Raw genomic sequence first — 15,388 nt, 5'->3', positions numbered from 1 at the left:
GGACCGTGCTCTATCCGCAGCCCCTGAGGGAACCTGCCGGACCGGAGCCTCTTCAACCCCAGGGACCGGGCCCTGCAACTTAAAGGTACTCTGTATCCCTGTCGGGGATCGTACAGAGAGCGCACCTTCTTCCCGGGAGCCGCGGTACTTTTAGAACTGAGAAGGCCGGTGGACTTCCGCGCCGACCGTGCCTGCTTCTCGGCCGCGGCCTCAAATTTAGTCCCCGGCTTCACCGGGGCCTAGTCACAAAAATCCCGCCCCCGGGCCTGCCTGTCAGGGGTAAGGGCGGGTTCTCCGGCATGACATCGGAGGTGAGGGCTGGAGCATCCTGCATGTCTTCCTCCCCCCTCACTGACCACTGTGGGGACCCCAGATTCCCGCTCTTGGCTGGCGCCGCCCCCGGCTACACTCCTCCCCTGAGAGCTCCGGCGGCCATTTTCTGGCATTCTGCCGGTGGATGCTTCTCAGTGAACAGCTCAGCAGCTCCGGGGGATCCAAGGCAGGGAATCTGGAGGACACACTCCGTTCGTTAGCGGTCGGTAAGCCACACCGGTCACCCGGTGCTGGCCCCCCTGGGGTGCCGGGATAGATATATATATCTGTTCGGTCAGTCCGTATACCTTGGTCCCTATATACCCTCAGTTGGTCACTCTCCTAGGAGACAACAGTATGTCGTCCACAAGGAGCAAAGCTACTAAGGCACAGGTTTTTTTCGCAGCCTGTACCTCTTGTGGGGCTATGTTGCCTGCGGGATCCACGTACCCTCACTGTGAGCAGTGTTCAACTCCTGCCACGCTTGCTCAGCCGGAGCCTCGGGCACTGGTGGGCCCCTCGGCTCAGGTAGACCCCCCTGCTCCCCCTGAACATGCAGGGACAGAGTCACAGGGGTTGGCCTCTTTTGCTGAGAAACTCTCTCAGTCCCTTTCTCAATCCATGGCACAGTCTTTGGACAAATGGTCTTCTAGGCTCCTGGAGGCATTGCAATCCAGACCGGTCCCTTCACAGGCCCCGGTTCCTGTTAGCTTATCTCCTCCAGGCCCCTCTCGGTCCGCGCCGCAGCGCGCTCCTAGGTTGGCCCCTAAGTCTCAGGCGGAGGACTCCTGCCCGGACCGCAGTCCCAGACCGGCAAAGCGGTCCCGCTGGGACTCTTCCCCGTCTTCCTCACGCTGCTCGGAGGACTCTCAGGAAGATGAGGCGGATGTGGGAGCTCAGGGCTCTGACCCTGACTTCGCCCTTAACCTTGATACACCTGAGGGGGATGCCTTAGTAAATGATCTTATCTCATCCATCAACCAGGTGTTGGATCTCTCTCCCCCGCCTCCTCCTGTGGAGGAGTCGGCTTCGCAGCAGGAGAAACACCAGTTTCGGTTCCCCAAACGTACGCGAAATACGTTTTTTGATCACTCTAACTTCAGGGATGCTGTCCAGAAGCCCAGGGCGGTCCCGGACAAGCGCTTTGCTAAAAGGCACTCTGACATGCGTTATCCCTTTCCATCTGAAGTTGTTAAGGGCTGGTCTTACTCTCCCAAGGTGGATCCGCCAGTCTCCAAATTGGCTGCTAGATCCGTTGTGTCTGTTGCAGATGGCTCATCCCTGAAGGATGCCACTGACAGACAGATAGAGCTCTTGGTGAAGTCCATCTATGAGGCCACGGGCGCGTCTTTCGCCCCGGCCTTTGCCGCTGTGTGGGCTCTCCAAGCGATCTCGGCTTGTCTGGCTGAGATTAATGCTGTCACACGGAATTCTGCTCCGCATGTTTTGTCTTTGACTTCCCAGGCGTCTGCCTTTTCCTCCTACGCCATGAACGCCGTCCTGGACTCCGCTAGCCGAACGGCTGTAGCATCCGCTAACTCCGTGGCAGTCCACAGGGCCATGTGGCTGCGCGAATGGAAAGCAGACTCGGCTTCCAAAAGGTTCTTAACTGGTCTGCCTTTTTCTGGCGACCGTTTATTTGGCGAACGATTGGATGAGATTATTAAGGAATCCAAGGGAAAGGAATCCTCCTTACCCCAGTCCAGACCTAAGAAGCCTCCGCAACGAAAAATACAATCAAGGTTTCGGTCCTTTCGTCCCTCCGCCAAGCCACAATCTTCCTCGTCCAACAGGCCGGAGAAAGGCCAGAGGAACTCCTATGCGTGGCGGTCCAAGTCACGCCCCCAAAAGGCCGCAGGAGGCACTGCCTCCAAGACGGTCTCCTCATGACTCTCAGCCTCCCCTAGCCGCATCCTCGGTCGGTGGCAGGCTCTCCCGCTTTGGAGACGCCGGGTGGCCACATGTTCAAGACCGATGGGTGAGAGACATTCTGTCTCAGGGTTACAGGATAGAGTTCAGCTCACGTCCTGCGGCTCGTTTCTTCAGAACCTCCCCACCCCCCGCTCAGGCCGATGCACTTTTCCAGGCAGTGGACGCTCTGAAGTCAGAAGGTGTTGTGATTCCCGTTCCCCCTCAGGAACGTGGTCGCGGTTTTTACTCCAACTTGTTCGTGGTGCCCAAAAAGGACGGGTCATTCTGTCCCGTTCTGGACCTCAAGCTACTCAACAGACACGTGAGAACCAGACGGCTTCGGATGGAATCTCTCCGCTCAGTCATCGCCTCGTTGTCACAAGGAGACTTCCTGGCATCCATCGACATCAAGGATGCTTATCTCCATGTGCCGATTGCACCTGAACATCAACGTTTCCTGCGTTTCGCCATCGGGGACGAACACCTCCAGTTCGTCGCATTGCCCTTCGGCCTGGCGACAGCCCCACGGGTTTTCACCAAAGTCATGGCATCCGTCGTGGCGGTCCTACACTCTCAGGGCCACTTGGTGATCCCCTACTTGGACAATCTCCTAGTCAGGGCCCCTTCTCGGGTGGCGTGTCAACAAAGCCTTACCGTCGCTCTGGCGACTCTCCAGCAGTTCGGGTGGATCATCAACTTCCCGAAATCCAAATTGACACCAACCCAATCACTGACTTACCTTGGGATGGAGTTTCACACACAGCCAGCGTTAGTCAAGCTACCGCGGGACAAACAGCTTTCTCTGCAGGCAGGGGTGCAGTCACTTCTTCGGAGTCAATCACACCCCTTAAGGCTCCTCATGCACTTCCTGGGGAAGATGGTGGCAGCTATGGAGGCAGTGCCGTTTGCACAATTTCATCTACGGCCACTCCAATGGGATATTCTCCGCAAATGGGACAAGAGTGCGGCTTCCCTCGACAAGAACGTCTCTCTTTCCCTCGCGACCAAAACATCACTTCAGTGGTGGCTCCTTCCCACATCTCTGTCGGGAGGAAGATCATTCCTACCCCCAACCTGGGCTGTGGTCACGACGGACGCGAGCCTGTCAGGTTGGGGAGCGGTTTTTCTCTACCACAGGGCTCAAGGAACCTGGACTCCGATAGAATCGTCCCTTCAGATCAATATTCTGGAGATAAGGGCAGTATATCTAGCCCTATTGGCTTTCCATTGGTGGCTGGAGGGCAGGCAGATCCGAATCCAGTCGGACAACGCCACTGCCGTCGCCTACATCAATCACCAAGGCGGCACGCGCAGTCGTCTGGCCTTCCAGGAAGTCCGGCGGATTCTGCAGTGGGTGGAAGACACAGGCTCCACCATCTCCGCAGTTCACATCCCGGGCGTAGAAAACTGGGAAGCAGATTTTCTCAGTCGTCAGGGCATGGACGCGGGGGAATGGTCTCTGCATCCAGACGTGTTTCGGGAGATCTGTCGCCGCTGTGGAACGCCGGACGTCGATCTCATGGCGGCACGGCACAACAACAAGGTCCCGGCCTTCATGGCACGGTCTCAGGATCACAGAGCTCTGGCGGCGGCGCGTTAGTGCAGGATTGGTCGCAGTTCCGACTGCCGTATGTGTTTCCCCCTCTGGCAATGCTGCCCAGAGTACTACGCAAGATCAGGTCCGACTGCCGTCGCGCCATTCTCGTCGCTCCAGACTGGCCGAGGCGGTCGTGGTATCCGGATCTGTGGCATCTCACGGTGGGTCAACCGTGGGCACTTCCAGACCGCCCAGACTTGCTGTCACAAGGTCCGTTTTTCCATCTGAATTCTGTGGCCCTCAACCTGACTGTGTGGCCATTGAGTCCTGGCTCCTAGCGTCTTCAGGGTTATCTCAGGATGTCATTGCCACCATGAGACAGGCCAGGAAGCCAATGTCCGCCAAGATCTATTATAGGTCTTGGCAAATCTTCCTGTCCTGGTGCACTGCTAACGGTTTTTCTCCATGGCCGTTTGCCTTACCCACATTCCTTTCGTTCCTTCAATCTGGAGTGGACAAGGGTTTGTCCCTCGGCTCTATCAAGGGCCAAGTGTCAGCGCTCTCCGTGTTTTTTCAAAAGCGTCTAGCCAGGCTTCCGCAGGTCCGCACGTTCCTGCAGGGGGTCTGCCACATAGTTCCACCTTACAAACGTCCGTTGGAACCTTGGGACCTTAACAGGGTCCTGACGGCTCTTCAAAAGCCGCCTTTTGAGCCTCTGCGGGATGTCTCTCTCTCCCGTCTTTCGCAGAAGGTGGCCTTCCTAGTGGCAGTCACGTCTCTTCGGAGAGTGTCTGAGCTTGCAGCGCTGTCATGCAAAGCCCCCTTCCTGGTTTTTCACCAGGATAAGGTGGTTCTCCGTCCGGTCCCGGAATTTCTCCCTAAGGTGGTATCACCTTTTCATCTAAATCAGGATATCTCCTTGCCTTCCTTTTGCCCTAATCCAATTCGCCAGTGTGAAAAGGATTTGCACTCTTTGGATCTAGTGAGAGCACTCCGGTTCTACGTGTCTCGCACGGCGCCCCTGCGCCGTTCAGATGCGCTCTTTGTCCTTGTCGCTGGCCAGCGTAAGGGCTCTCAGGCCTCCAAGTCAACCTTGGCTCGGTGGATCAAGGAACCGATTCTCGAGGCCTACCGTTCTTCTGGGCTTCCACTTCCTTCAGGGTTGAAAGCCCATTCTACCAGAGCCGTAGGTGCGTCCTGGGCATTGCGGCACCGGGCGACGGCTCAGCAGGTGTGTCAGGCAGCTACGTGGTCTAGTCTGCACACTTTCACGAAGCACTATCAAGTGCATACCTATGCGTCGGCTGACGCCAGTCTAGGTAGGCGAGTCCTTCAGGCGGCGGTTGCCCACCTGTAAGAGGGGGCCGTTTTTTCGGCTCTTTCGATTGAGGTATTCTTTTACCCACCCAGGGACTGCTCTTGGACGTCCCAATTGTCTGGGTCTCCCAATGGAGCGACAAAGAAAAAGGGAATTTTGTTTACTTACCGTAAATTCCTTTTCTTCTAGCTCCTATTGGGAGACCCAGCACCCGCCCCTGTGCCCTTTGGGCTAGTTGTTCTTTTGTGTACACATGTTGTCATGTTGAATTGTTCTTATGGTTCATGGTCTTCAGTTCTCCGAACATCCTTCGGATTGAATTTACCCTAGACCAATTTATAAGTTTCCTCCTTCCTGCTTTTGCACCAAAACTGAGGAGCCCGTGGTCCACGGGAGGGTGTATAGGCAGAGGGGAGGGGTTACACTTTTTAAAGTGTAATACTTTGTGTGGCCTCCAGAGGCAGAAGCTATACACCCAATTGTCAATTGTCTGGGTCTCCCAATAGGAGCTAGAAGAAAAGGAATTTACGGTAAGTAAACAAAATTCCCTTTTTTGTTAAGTATTTCATTACACATGTGTTAATTCATAGTTTAGATGCCTTCAATGTGAATCTACAATTTTCAGAGTCCTGAAAATAAAGAAAACTCTTTGAATGAGAAGGCGTGTCCAAACTTTTGGTCTGTACTGTACTCTACATTGAAATTAATATTTTAGGGATGACTACATTATTGTTCCACTGCTAGGTGGTATTTATTATCTGTTGTAATATCTTCTGACATATTATAGCCCATCTGCATATGTATTATTGTAAACTATGTATATTGGTAGTGAGCGTGGATTTCATGCCCACTTAATCACTGGTATATTGTGCTGTGGATCATTGGAACTAGCTATCATTGTTTATTGAATTTACATATTTTGGATAAATAGTTTCTGAAATTTTAATGATTAAATTAATAAACTCTTGAGCTTTTATACTCCTGTGGAAATTTATTTTCTGGTGGGTTATAGTGTTTTGAGTTTAGATCCACTACATTTATTGGTTCTTTGTGACCACCCTATACTGACTAGTTTTATATGGACCAGCCCGATGTTTGAGGGCTCTTGGTGACCCACAAATAGTGTTCAGCTAAAGGAATTTTGTGAGAACATGTGTGATATATAAACATATTTATTTATTTTATTATATAAATTATATATATATATATATATATATATATATATATATATATATATTATAATATATATATATATATATATTATAATATATATATATATATATATTATAATATATATATATATATATTATAATATATATATATATATATATATATATATATATATATATATATATATATATATATATATTATAATATATATATATATATATATATATATATATATATATATATATATATTATAATATATATATATATATATATATATTATAATATATATATATATATATATATATATATATATATATATATATATATATATATATATAATATATATATATATATATATATATTATAATATATATATATATATATATATATATTATAATATATATATATATATATATATATATATATATATATATATATATATATATATATATATATATATATATATATGATCTGTATGTAAAGTGTAAGTCAGAATACCCAATTCTGCTCTTCCCACTCATCATCCGAGTGGATGGGGAGTTGGGAAAACTTGTGCCTTTGCCCTTGTAATATTTTTTTTTTCTTCTTATAGGACCTCAGAAGACACCGCGCTGCTGTTTCTTAAAGAGATATATCAGACCATGGATGCCAGCATGGATCAACCACTGCAGTAACTGCACCACACCCAGTAGGTGTTACAAAAAGTCTTTCCTTTCTCTCCTCCTTTCTCTCCTCCTTTCCTTCCTCCTTTCCTTCCTCCTTTCCTTCCTCCTTTCCTTCCTCCTTTCCTTCCTCCTTTCCTTCCTCCTTTCCTTCCTCCTTTCCTTCCTCCTTTCCTTCCTCCTTTCCTTCCTCCTTTCCTTCCTCCTTTCCTTCCTCCTTTCCTTCCTTCCTTCTCTTTCCTCCTTTTCTATCCTCCTTTTCTATCCTCCTTTTTTTCCCTCCTTTTCTTTCCTCCTTTTCTTTCCTCCTTTTCTTTCCTCCTTTTCTTTCCTCCTTTTCTTTCCTGCTTTTCTTTCCTGCTTTTCTTTCCTCCTTTTTTTCCCTCCTTTTTTTTCCTCCTTTTTTCTTTCCTTCATCTTTTCTTTCCTTCATCTTTTCTTTCCTTCATCTTTTCTTTCCTTCATCTTTTCTTTCCTTCATCTTTTCTTTCCTTCATCTTTTCTTTCCTTCATCTTTTCTTTCCTTCATCTTTTCTTTCCTTCATCTTTTCTTTCCTTCATCTTTTCTTTCCTTCATCTTTTCTTTCCTTCCTCCTTTCGTTCTTCCTTTCCTTTTCTTTTTTTTTTCTCTTTCTTTCTCTCTTTCTTTCTTTCCTAATTTCTTACTTTCTTTTCCAATTTTCAACACTGTAATTTTTAATTGAAATCCTTAGACACATTATGTTTGGAGAGCAGATGACACGTGCAGACTGATTTACTTAAAAACAACGAAAGATATTTTTTTTCTGATGCTGTTATTAGGCTGCGTGCCCACGATTAGCGTTTGCATGGTGTTTCAGCTGCTTCCAAAGCGCTGCATTGTACAGTACAAGCACAGTGGATTGGATTTCTAGAAATCTCCTGCCCACTGTAGTGCACTGCCCGCAGCATACACTGACCTGTGATGCGGCTTCCTGAGCTGCTGCATGTCATTCTTTGCTGTGGAGTCACAAGCGTCCTTCACAAGGAGAACACAGCGAGGGGCTGCAGCGCCCTGAGCCCGGATCATGAGCACGAGCAGCTGCATTCTCCTGCGGAGGAGACTCATGGCCCCGCAGATCAGGACGCAGCAGGTCCTGATCGTGGACACACACCCTAAGAAGTCAAATTTCTTTGTCGCTCCATTGGGAGACCCAGACAATTGGGTGTATAGCTTCTGCCTCCGGAGGCCACACAAAGTATTACACTTTAAAAAGTGTAACCCCTCCCCTCTGCCTATACACCCTCCCGTGCATCACGGGCTCCTCAGTTTTATGCTTTGTGTGGAAGGAGGCACACATCCACTCATGCATTCTCATTTTAGTTATATCGGTTTTAAGAAAAGTGGGCCCCCACGGGGCCCCCGGCATGTTCCCTTCTCACCCCACTACGTCGGCGGTGCTGTTAAGGTTGAGGTGCCCATTGCGGGTACAAAGGCCGGAGCTTCATGCCGTCTCCTTCACCATCCCTTAGCGGCTCTGGGAGAAGTGGGATCCTGACCGGTCATCCATTTACTGGGACCGTGCTCCCTCCGCAGCCCCTGTGGGAATCTGCCGGACAGGAGTCTATTCATCCTCAGGGACCGGGCCCTGCATCTCTAAGGTACTCTGTGTCCCCATGGGGACTGTGCAGGGAGCGCCTTCTTCCCGGACGCTGCAGCAGCTGCTGATTTGAGAAGACCGGCGGACTTCCGTGCCGACAGCGCCTGCTTGTCGGCCGCGGTCTTAAATTTAGTCCCCGGCTTCATCGCGGCCTAGTAGCAAAAATCCCGCCCCCAGGCCTGCCTGTCAGGGGTAAGGGGGGGACTGCCGACCTGACGTCGGATGTGAGGGCCGGAGCATCCTGTATGTTTCCTCCCCCCTCACTGATCACTGTGGGGACCCCAGATTCCCGCACTTTTCTAGCGCCGTCCACGGCTCCACTCCTCCCCTGAGAGCTCCGGCAGCCATTTTTTGGCATTCTGCCGGTGGAGGATTATCAGGAAAGAGCTCTGCAGCTCCGGGGGACCTAAGGCAGGGAATCTGGAGGACACACACTCCGCTTTTTAGCGGTCGGTAAGCCACACCGGTCACCCGGTGCTGGTCCCCCTAGGGTGCCGGAATAGATACGTATTTATATATATATTTCTGTTCGGTCGGGCTGTATACCCTTTCCCATATACCCTCAGTGATCACTCTCCTAGGAGACAACAGCATGTCGTCCACAAGGAGCAAAGGTGGTAAGGCACAGGTTTTTTTTGCGGCCTGTACCTCTTGTGGGGCTATGTTACCTGCGGGTTCCACCTACCCTCACTGTGAGCAATGCTCGACCCCTGTTTTGCTTGCTCAGCCGGAGCCTCGGTCACTAGTGGGCCCCTCGGCTCATGTAGACCCCCCTGCTCCCCCTGTCCAGGCGGCAGGGACAGAGTTTGCCTCTTTTGCTGAGAAACTCTCTGAGTCACTTTCACAATCCATGGCTCAGTCTATGGACAAATGGTCTGCCAAGCTGCTAGAAGCTTTGCAGTCCAGACCGGTCCTTACACAGGCCCCGGCCCCTGTTGGATCGTCGCCTCCAGGCCCCTCTCGGTCCGCGCCGCAGCGCGCTCCCAGGTTGGGCCCTAGGTCTCACGTGGAGGACTCCTGCCCGGACCACAGTCCTAGACAGGCTAAGCGGGCTCGCTGGGAATCTTCCCCGACTTCTTCACGCTGCTCGGGTTCCCAGCTTGAGGACTCTCTGGAGGACGAGGCGGACGTCGCAGCTCAGGGCTCTGACCCTGACGTCGCCCTTAACCTTGATACACCTGAAGGGGACGCCTTAGTGAATGATCTTATCTCGTCCATCAACCAGGTGTTGGATCTCTCTCCCCCGCCTCCTACTGTAGAGGAGTCGGCGTCTCAGCAGGAGAAACACCAGTTTAGGTTCCCCAAACGTACACGTAGTGCGTTTTTCGATCACTCTAACTTCAGAGATGCTGTCCAGAAGCCCAGAGCGGTTCCGGACAAGCGCTTTACTAAGCGCCTTACTGACACACGTTACCCCTTCCCCTCTGACGTAGTTAAGGGTTGGGCTCAATGTCCCAAGGTGGATCCTCCAGTCTCTAGGCTGGCGGCTAGATCTGTGGTATCGGTTGCAGATGGCTCATCACTAAAAGATGCCACTGACAGGCAGATAGAGCTCCTGGTGAAATCCATCTATGAAGCCACGGGCGCGTCTTTTGCCCCGGCCTTTGCAGCCGTGTGGGCACTCCAAGCTATCTCAGCTTGTCTGGCTGAGATTAATGCGGTCACACGTAATTCTGCTCCGCAGGTTGCGTCTTTGACTTCTCAAGCGTCAGCTTTTTCTTCCTACGCCATGAACGCAGTCCTAGACTCTGCTAGCCGTGCAGCGGTGGCATCCGCTAATTCTGTGGCAGTCCACAGGGCCATGTGGCTGCACGAATGGAAGGCAGACTCGGCCTCCAAGAGGTTCTTAACCGGTTTGCCGTTTTCTGGCGACCGCTTGTTTGGCGAACGATTGGATGAGATTATTAAGGAATCCAAGGGAAAGGACTCCTCCTTACCCCAGTCCAAACCTAAGAGACCTCAGCAACGAAAAATACAATCAAGGTTTCGGTCCTTTCGTCCCTCCGCCAAGCCCCAATCCTCTTCGTCCAGCAGGCCGGAGAAAGGCCAGAGGAACTCCTATGCGTGGTGGTCCAAGTCACGCCCCCAAAAGGCCGCAGGAGGCACTGCCTCCAAGGCGGCCTCCTCATGACTCTCGGCATCCCCGAGCCGCATCCTCGGTCGGTGGCAGGCTCTCCCGCTTTTGCGACACCTGGTGGCCACATGTTCAAGACCGATGGGTGAGAGACATTCTGTCTCACGGTTACAGGATAGAGTTCAGCGCTCGTCCTCCGACTCGTTTCTTCAGAACCTCTCCGCCCCCGCTCAGGCCGACGCACTTTTTCAGGCAGTGGACGCTCTGAAGACAGAAGGAGTTGTGATCCCCGTTCCCCCTCAGGAACGTGGTCGCGGCTTTTACTCCAACTTGTTCGTGGTGCCAAAGAAGGACGGATCATTCCGTCCCGTTCTGGACCTCAAACTACTCAACAGACATGTGAGCACCAGAAGGTTTCGGATGGAATCTCTCCGCTCGGTCATCGCCTCGATGTCACAAGGAGACTTCCTGGCATCCATCGACATCAAGGATGCTTATCTCCACGTGCCGATCGCACCCGAACATCAACGCTTCTTGCGTTTCGCCATCGGGGACGAACACCTTCAGTTCGTGGCATTGCCTTTCGGCCTGGCGACAGCCCTACGGGTGTTCACCAAAGTCATGGCATCCGTCGTGGCGGTCCTACACTCTCAGGGCCACTCGGTGATTCCCTACTTAGACGATCTCCTAGTCAGGGCACCTTCTCGGGTGGTGTGTCAACACAGCCTTACCGTCGCTCCGGCGACTCTCCAGCAGTTCGGGTGGATCATCAACTTCCCAAAATCCAAGTTGACACCGACCTAATCACTGACTTACCTCGGGATGGAGTTTCATACACAGTCACAGCTTGACTACCGCTGGACAAACAGCTTTCTCTGCAGGCAGGGGTGCAATCTCTTCTTCGGGGTCAGTCACACCCCTTGAGGCGCCTCATGCACTTCCCGGGGAAGATGGTGGCAGCGATGGAGGCAGTGCGGTTCGCGCAATTCCATCTGCGGCCACTCCAATGGGACATTCTCCGCAAATGGGACAGGAGGTCGACTTCCCTCGACAGGAACGTCTCTCTTTCCCTTGCAACCAAGACGTCTCTTCAGTGGTGGCTCCTTCCCAATTCTCTATCGCAAGGAAAATCCTTCCTACCCCCAACCTGGGCTGTGGTCACCACGGACGCGAGCCTGTCAGGGTGGGGAGCGGTTTTTCTCCACCACAGGGCTCAGGGAACCTGGACTCCGGTAGAGTCTTCCCTTCAGATCAATGTTCTGGAGATAAGGGCAGTGTATCTAGCCCTATTGGCTTTCCATCGGTGGCTGGAGGGCAGACAGATCCGTATCCAGTCGGACAACACCACTGCCGTCGCATACATCAACCACCAGGGCGGCACGCGCAGTTGTCATGCCTTCCAGGAAGTCAGGCGGATTCTGCAGTGGTTGGAAGCCACAGCCTCCACCATCTCCGCAGTTCACATCCCGGGCGTAGAAAACTGGGAAGCAGATTTTCTCAGTCGTCAGGGCATGGACGCGGGGGAATGGTCTCTTCACCCAGATGTGTTTCGAGAGATCTGTCGCCGCTGGGGAACGCCGGACGTCGATCTCATGGCGTCACGGCACAACAACAAAGTCCCGGCATTCATGGCTCGGTCTCAAGATCACAGAGCTCTGGCGGCGGACGCATTAGTTCAGGATTGGTCGCAGTTTCGACTGCCTTATGTGTTTCCTTCTCTGGCGATGCTGCCCAGAGTGTTACGCAAGATCAAGTCCGACTGCCGTCGCGCCATTCTCGTCGCTCCAGATTGGCCGAGGCGGTCGTGGTACCCGGATCTGTGGCATCTCACAGTGGGTCAACCGTGGGCGCTTCCAGACCGCCCAGACTTGCTGTCACAAGGGCCGTTTTTCCATCTGAATTCTGTGGCCCTCAACCTGACTGTGTGGCCATTGAGTCCTGGCTCCTAGCGTCTTCAGGGTTATCTCAGGATGTCATTGCCACCATGAGACAGGCCAGGAAACCAACGTCCGCCAAGATCTATTACAGGTCTTGGCAAATCTTCTTATCCTGGTGCTCTGATAATGGTTATACTCCATGGCCGTTTGCCTTACCCACTTTTCTTTCATTCCTTCAATCCGGAATGGACAAGGGTTTGTCACTCGGCTCTCTCAAGGGACAAGTATCGGCGCTCTCCAAATTTTTTCAAAAGCGCCTAGCCAGGCTTCCGCAGATCCGCACGTTCCTGCAGGGAGTTTGCCACATAGCCCCACCTTACAAGCGTCCGCTGGAACCCTGGGACCTTAACAGGGTGCTAACGGCTCTTCAGAAACCACCTTTCGAGCCGCTGCGGGATGTCTCTTTATCACGTCTTTCGCAGAAGGTGGCATTTCTAGTGGCAGTTACATCACTCCGAAGAGTGTCGGAGCTTGCAGCGCTGTCATGCAAAGCCCCCTTCCTGGTCTTTCACCAGGATAAGGTGGTTCTGCGTCCTGTCCCGGAATTTCTCCCTAAGGTGGTATCTCCTTTTCATCTCAATCAGGATATCTCCTTACCTTCATTTTGCCCTAATCCAATTCACCAATGTGAAAAGGATTTTCACTCCTTAGATCTAGTGAGAGCACTCCGACACTACGTGTCTCGCACGGCGCCCCTGCGTCGTTCAGATGCGCTCTTTGTCCTTGTCGCTGGCTAGCGTAAGGGTTCGCAGGCTTCCAAGTCAACCTTGGCTCGGTGGATCAAGGAACCGATTCTTGAAGCCTACCGTTCTTCTGGGCTTCCGCTTCCTTCAGGGCTGAAAGCCCATTCTACCAGAGCCGTGGGTGCGTCCTGGGCATTGCGGCACCGGGCTACGGCTCAGCAGGTGTGTCAGGCAGCTACCTGGTCTAGTCTGCACACTTTCACGAAACACTATCAGGTGCATACCTATGCTTCGGCAGACGCCAGTCTAGGTAGGCGAGTCCTTCAGGCGGCGGTTGCCCACCTGTAAGAGGGGGCCGTTTCGGCTCTTTTTTATCGAGGTATTCTTTTACCCACCCAGGGACTGCTTTTGGACGTCCCAATTGTCTGGGTCTCCCAATGGAGCGACAAAGAAGAAGGGAATTTTGTTTACTTACCGTAAATTCCTTTTCTTCTAGCTCCTATTGGGAGACCCAGCACCCGCCCCTGTTCCCTTCGGGCTGTTGTTCTTTTGTGTACACATGTTGTTCATGTTGAATTGTTCTTTTGGTTATGGTTTTCAGTTCTCCGAACATCCTTCGGACTGCATTTACCTTAGACCAATTTATAAGTTTCCTCCTTCCTGCTTTTGCACCAAAACTGAGGAGCCCGTGATGCACGGGAGGGTGTATAGGCAGAGGGGAGGGGTTACACTTTTTAAAGTGTAATACTTTGTGTGGCCTCCGGAGGCAGAAGCTATACACCCAATTGTCTGGGTCTCCCAATAGGAGCTAGAAGAAAAGGAATTTACGGTAAGTAAACAAAATTCCCTTCATTTCAGCCATTGAAACCCCGGACTTGAACAATCTGTCAACATTTTCCGACATGTTCCCTCTTAGGTTTTGTTTTCTGCGCTCCTAACTAGAGTAAGGAGGGCGGACGTCCCCTGATGTAGGGCCGCACCCTCCGCCGTCTGTTTTACCTTCTTATTGTTTTTATAAACTTATTACTTCTTCACAAGAGCAAGGGAACTCTGCAAAGAGCAAAATATTGAAAGGTGTCACAGGAAAATTCAGGCACTTGTACTTATTCACTTTTTTTTTTATATGGGTGCTGATTAAAGGGAACCTGTCAGGTGCAATATGCACCCAGAACCACGAGCAGATGTGGGTGCATATTGCTAATCCCTGCCCAATTGTCCCTGTATCTAGTAGCACAGAAAAAGAGATCTTTAGAAAAAGTATTTCTAAAGATCCTTTATGATATGCAAATGAGGTCACGCCCCCTGTGGGTGTACTAACATGCTAATGAATACGCAGCGACGCCGCACATATCTCACTCTTCATGGCGGCCGGCGGAGGATGGATGTGCACTGGGCATGATTCAGAGTCCCCAGCATTCACGATCATGTGCACTAAGCTGATGCCGGGTGTAAGCTTCCCGGCTTCAGTGAGGTACAGTGCGCATGAGCGGAAGTCCCGGAGACGCCAGTGCACATGCATCCGCCTCCGGCCACCATCAAGAGTGAGGTATATGCGGCTTCTGGAAGTCCTGGGCATGCTCAGTCATGTCTTTGTCACCCAGTCAATGGCTTTCATCCAGCCAGGTTTCCGTAATGCCCACCACTTCATAATCCATGGTTGACATAAGAGTCTCCAATTCATTAATTTTATTTGCAAGACTTCTTGAATTTGCCAGTAGACATTTAATACTATTAACACATTTATTACTCCTAGCCTTTCCTTTGTTCCTTGCATGTCCCACCCCCCCCTAATCCTTCATTGACCCCTACCGTCTCACTGTCTCTATCTGCTCTCTCTCTCCCCTTTTTCGCTTCACTAGTCTCCCTCCAGATCCTAGTTTAAAAGCTCCTCCATCCGTCTGACCATTTTCTCCCCCAGCACAGCTGCACCCTCCCCATTGAGGTGCAGCCCGTCCCTACCGTAGAGCCTGTAGCTGACTGAGAAGTCGGCCCAGCTCTCCATGAACCCGAACCCTTCCTTCCTGCACCAATTTCTAAGCCACGTATTTATCTCCCTAAGCTCCCGCTGTCTTTCTAGTGACGCTCGTGGCACCGGTAGTATTTCTGAAAACACCACCTTGAAGGTCCTGGACTTCATCTTCTCTCCTAGTTCCCTGTAGTCATTT

General features: G+C 51.3%; 1 protein-coding gene across 3 annotated transcripts in view; it reads left to right on the top strand.

Annotated features, from left to right (window-relative positions):
* Positions 1-15,388, top strand: part of DDHD2 (DDHD domain containing 2) — a 112,391-nt gene that overhangs the window by 95,777 nt on the left and 1,226 nt on the right. For all 3 annotated transcript variants that reach the window (XM_075346382.1, XM_075346381.1, XM_075346383.1), the window contains one exon: positions 6,841-6,936. In XM_075346382.1, coding sequence (XP_075202497.1) covers positions 6,841-6,922 — 82 coding nt within the window. In that variant the 3' untranslated portion in view covers positions 6,923-6,936. The remainder of the gene's footprint in view (positions 1-6,840; positions 6,937-15,388) is intronic.

This window comes from Anomaloglossus baeobatrachus, chromosome 4 (genome assembly GCF_048569485.1).
Source record: "Anomaloglossus baeobatrachus isolate aAnoBae1 chromosome 4, aAnoBae1.hap1, whole genome shotgun sequence".
Classification (NCBI taxonomy): Eukaryota; Metazoa; Chordata; class Amphibia; order Anura; family Aromobatidae; genus Anomaloglossus; species Anomaloglossus baeobatrachus.
Note: the sequence above shows the minus strand (reverse complement) of the source record. Positions and strands in the feature narration are given on the sequence as shown.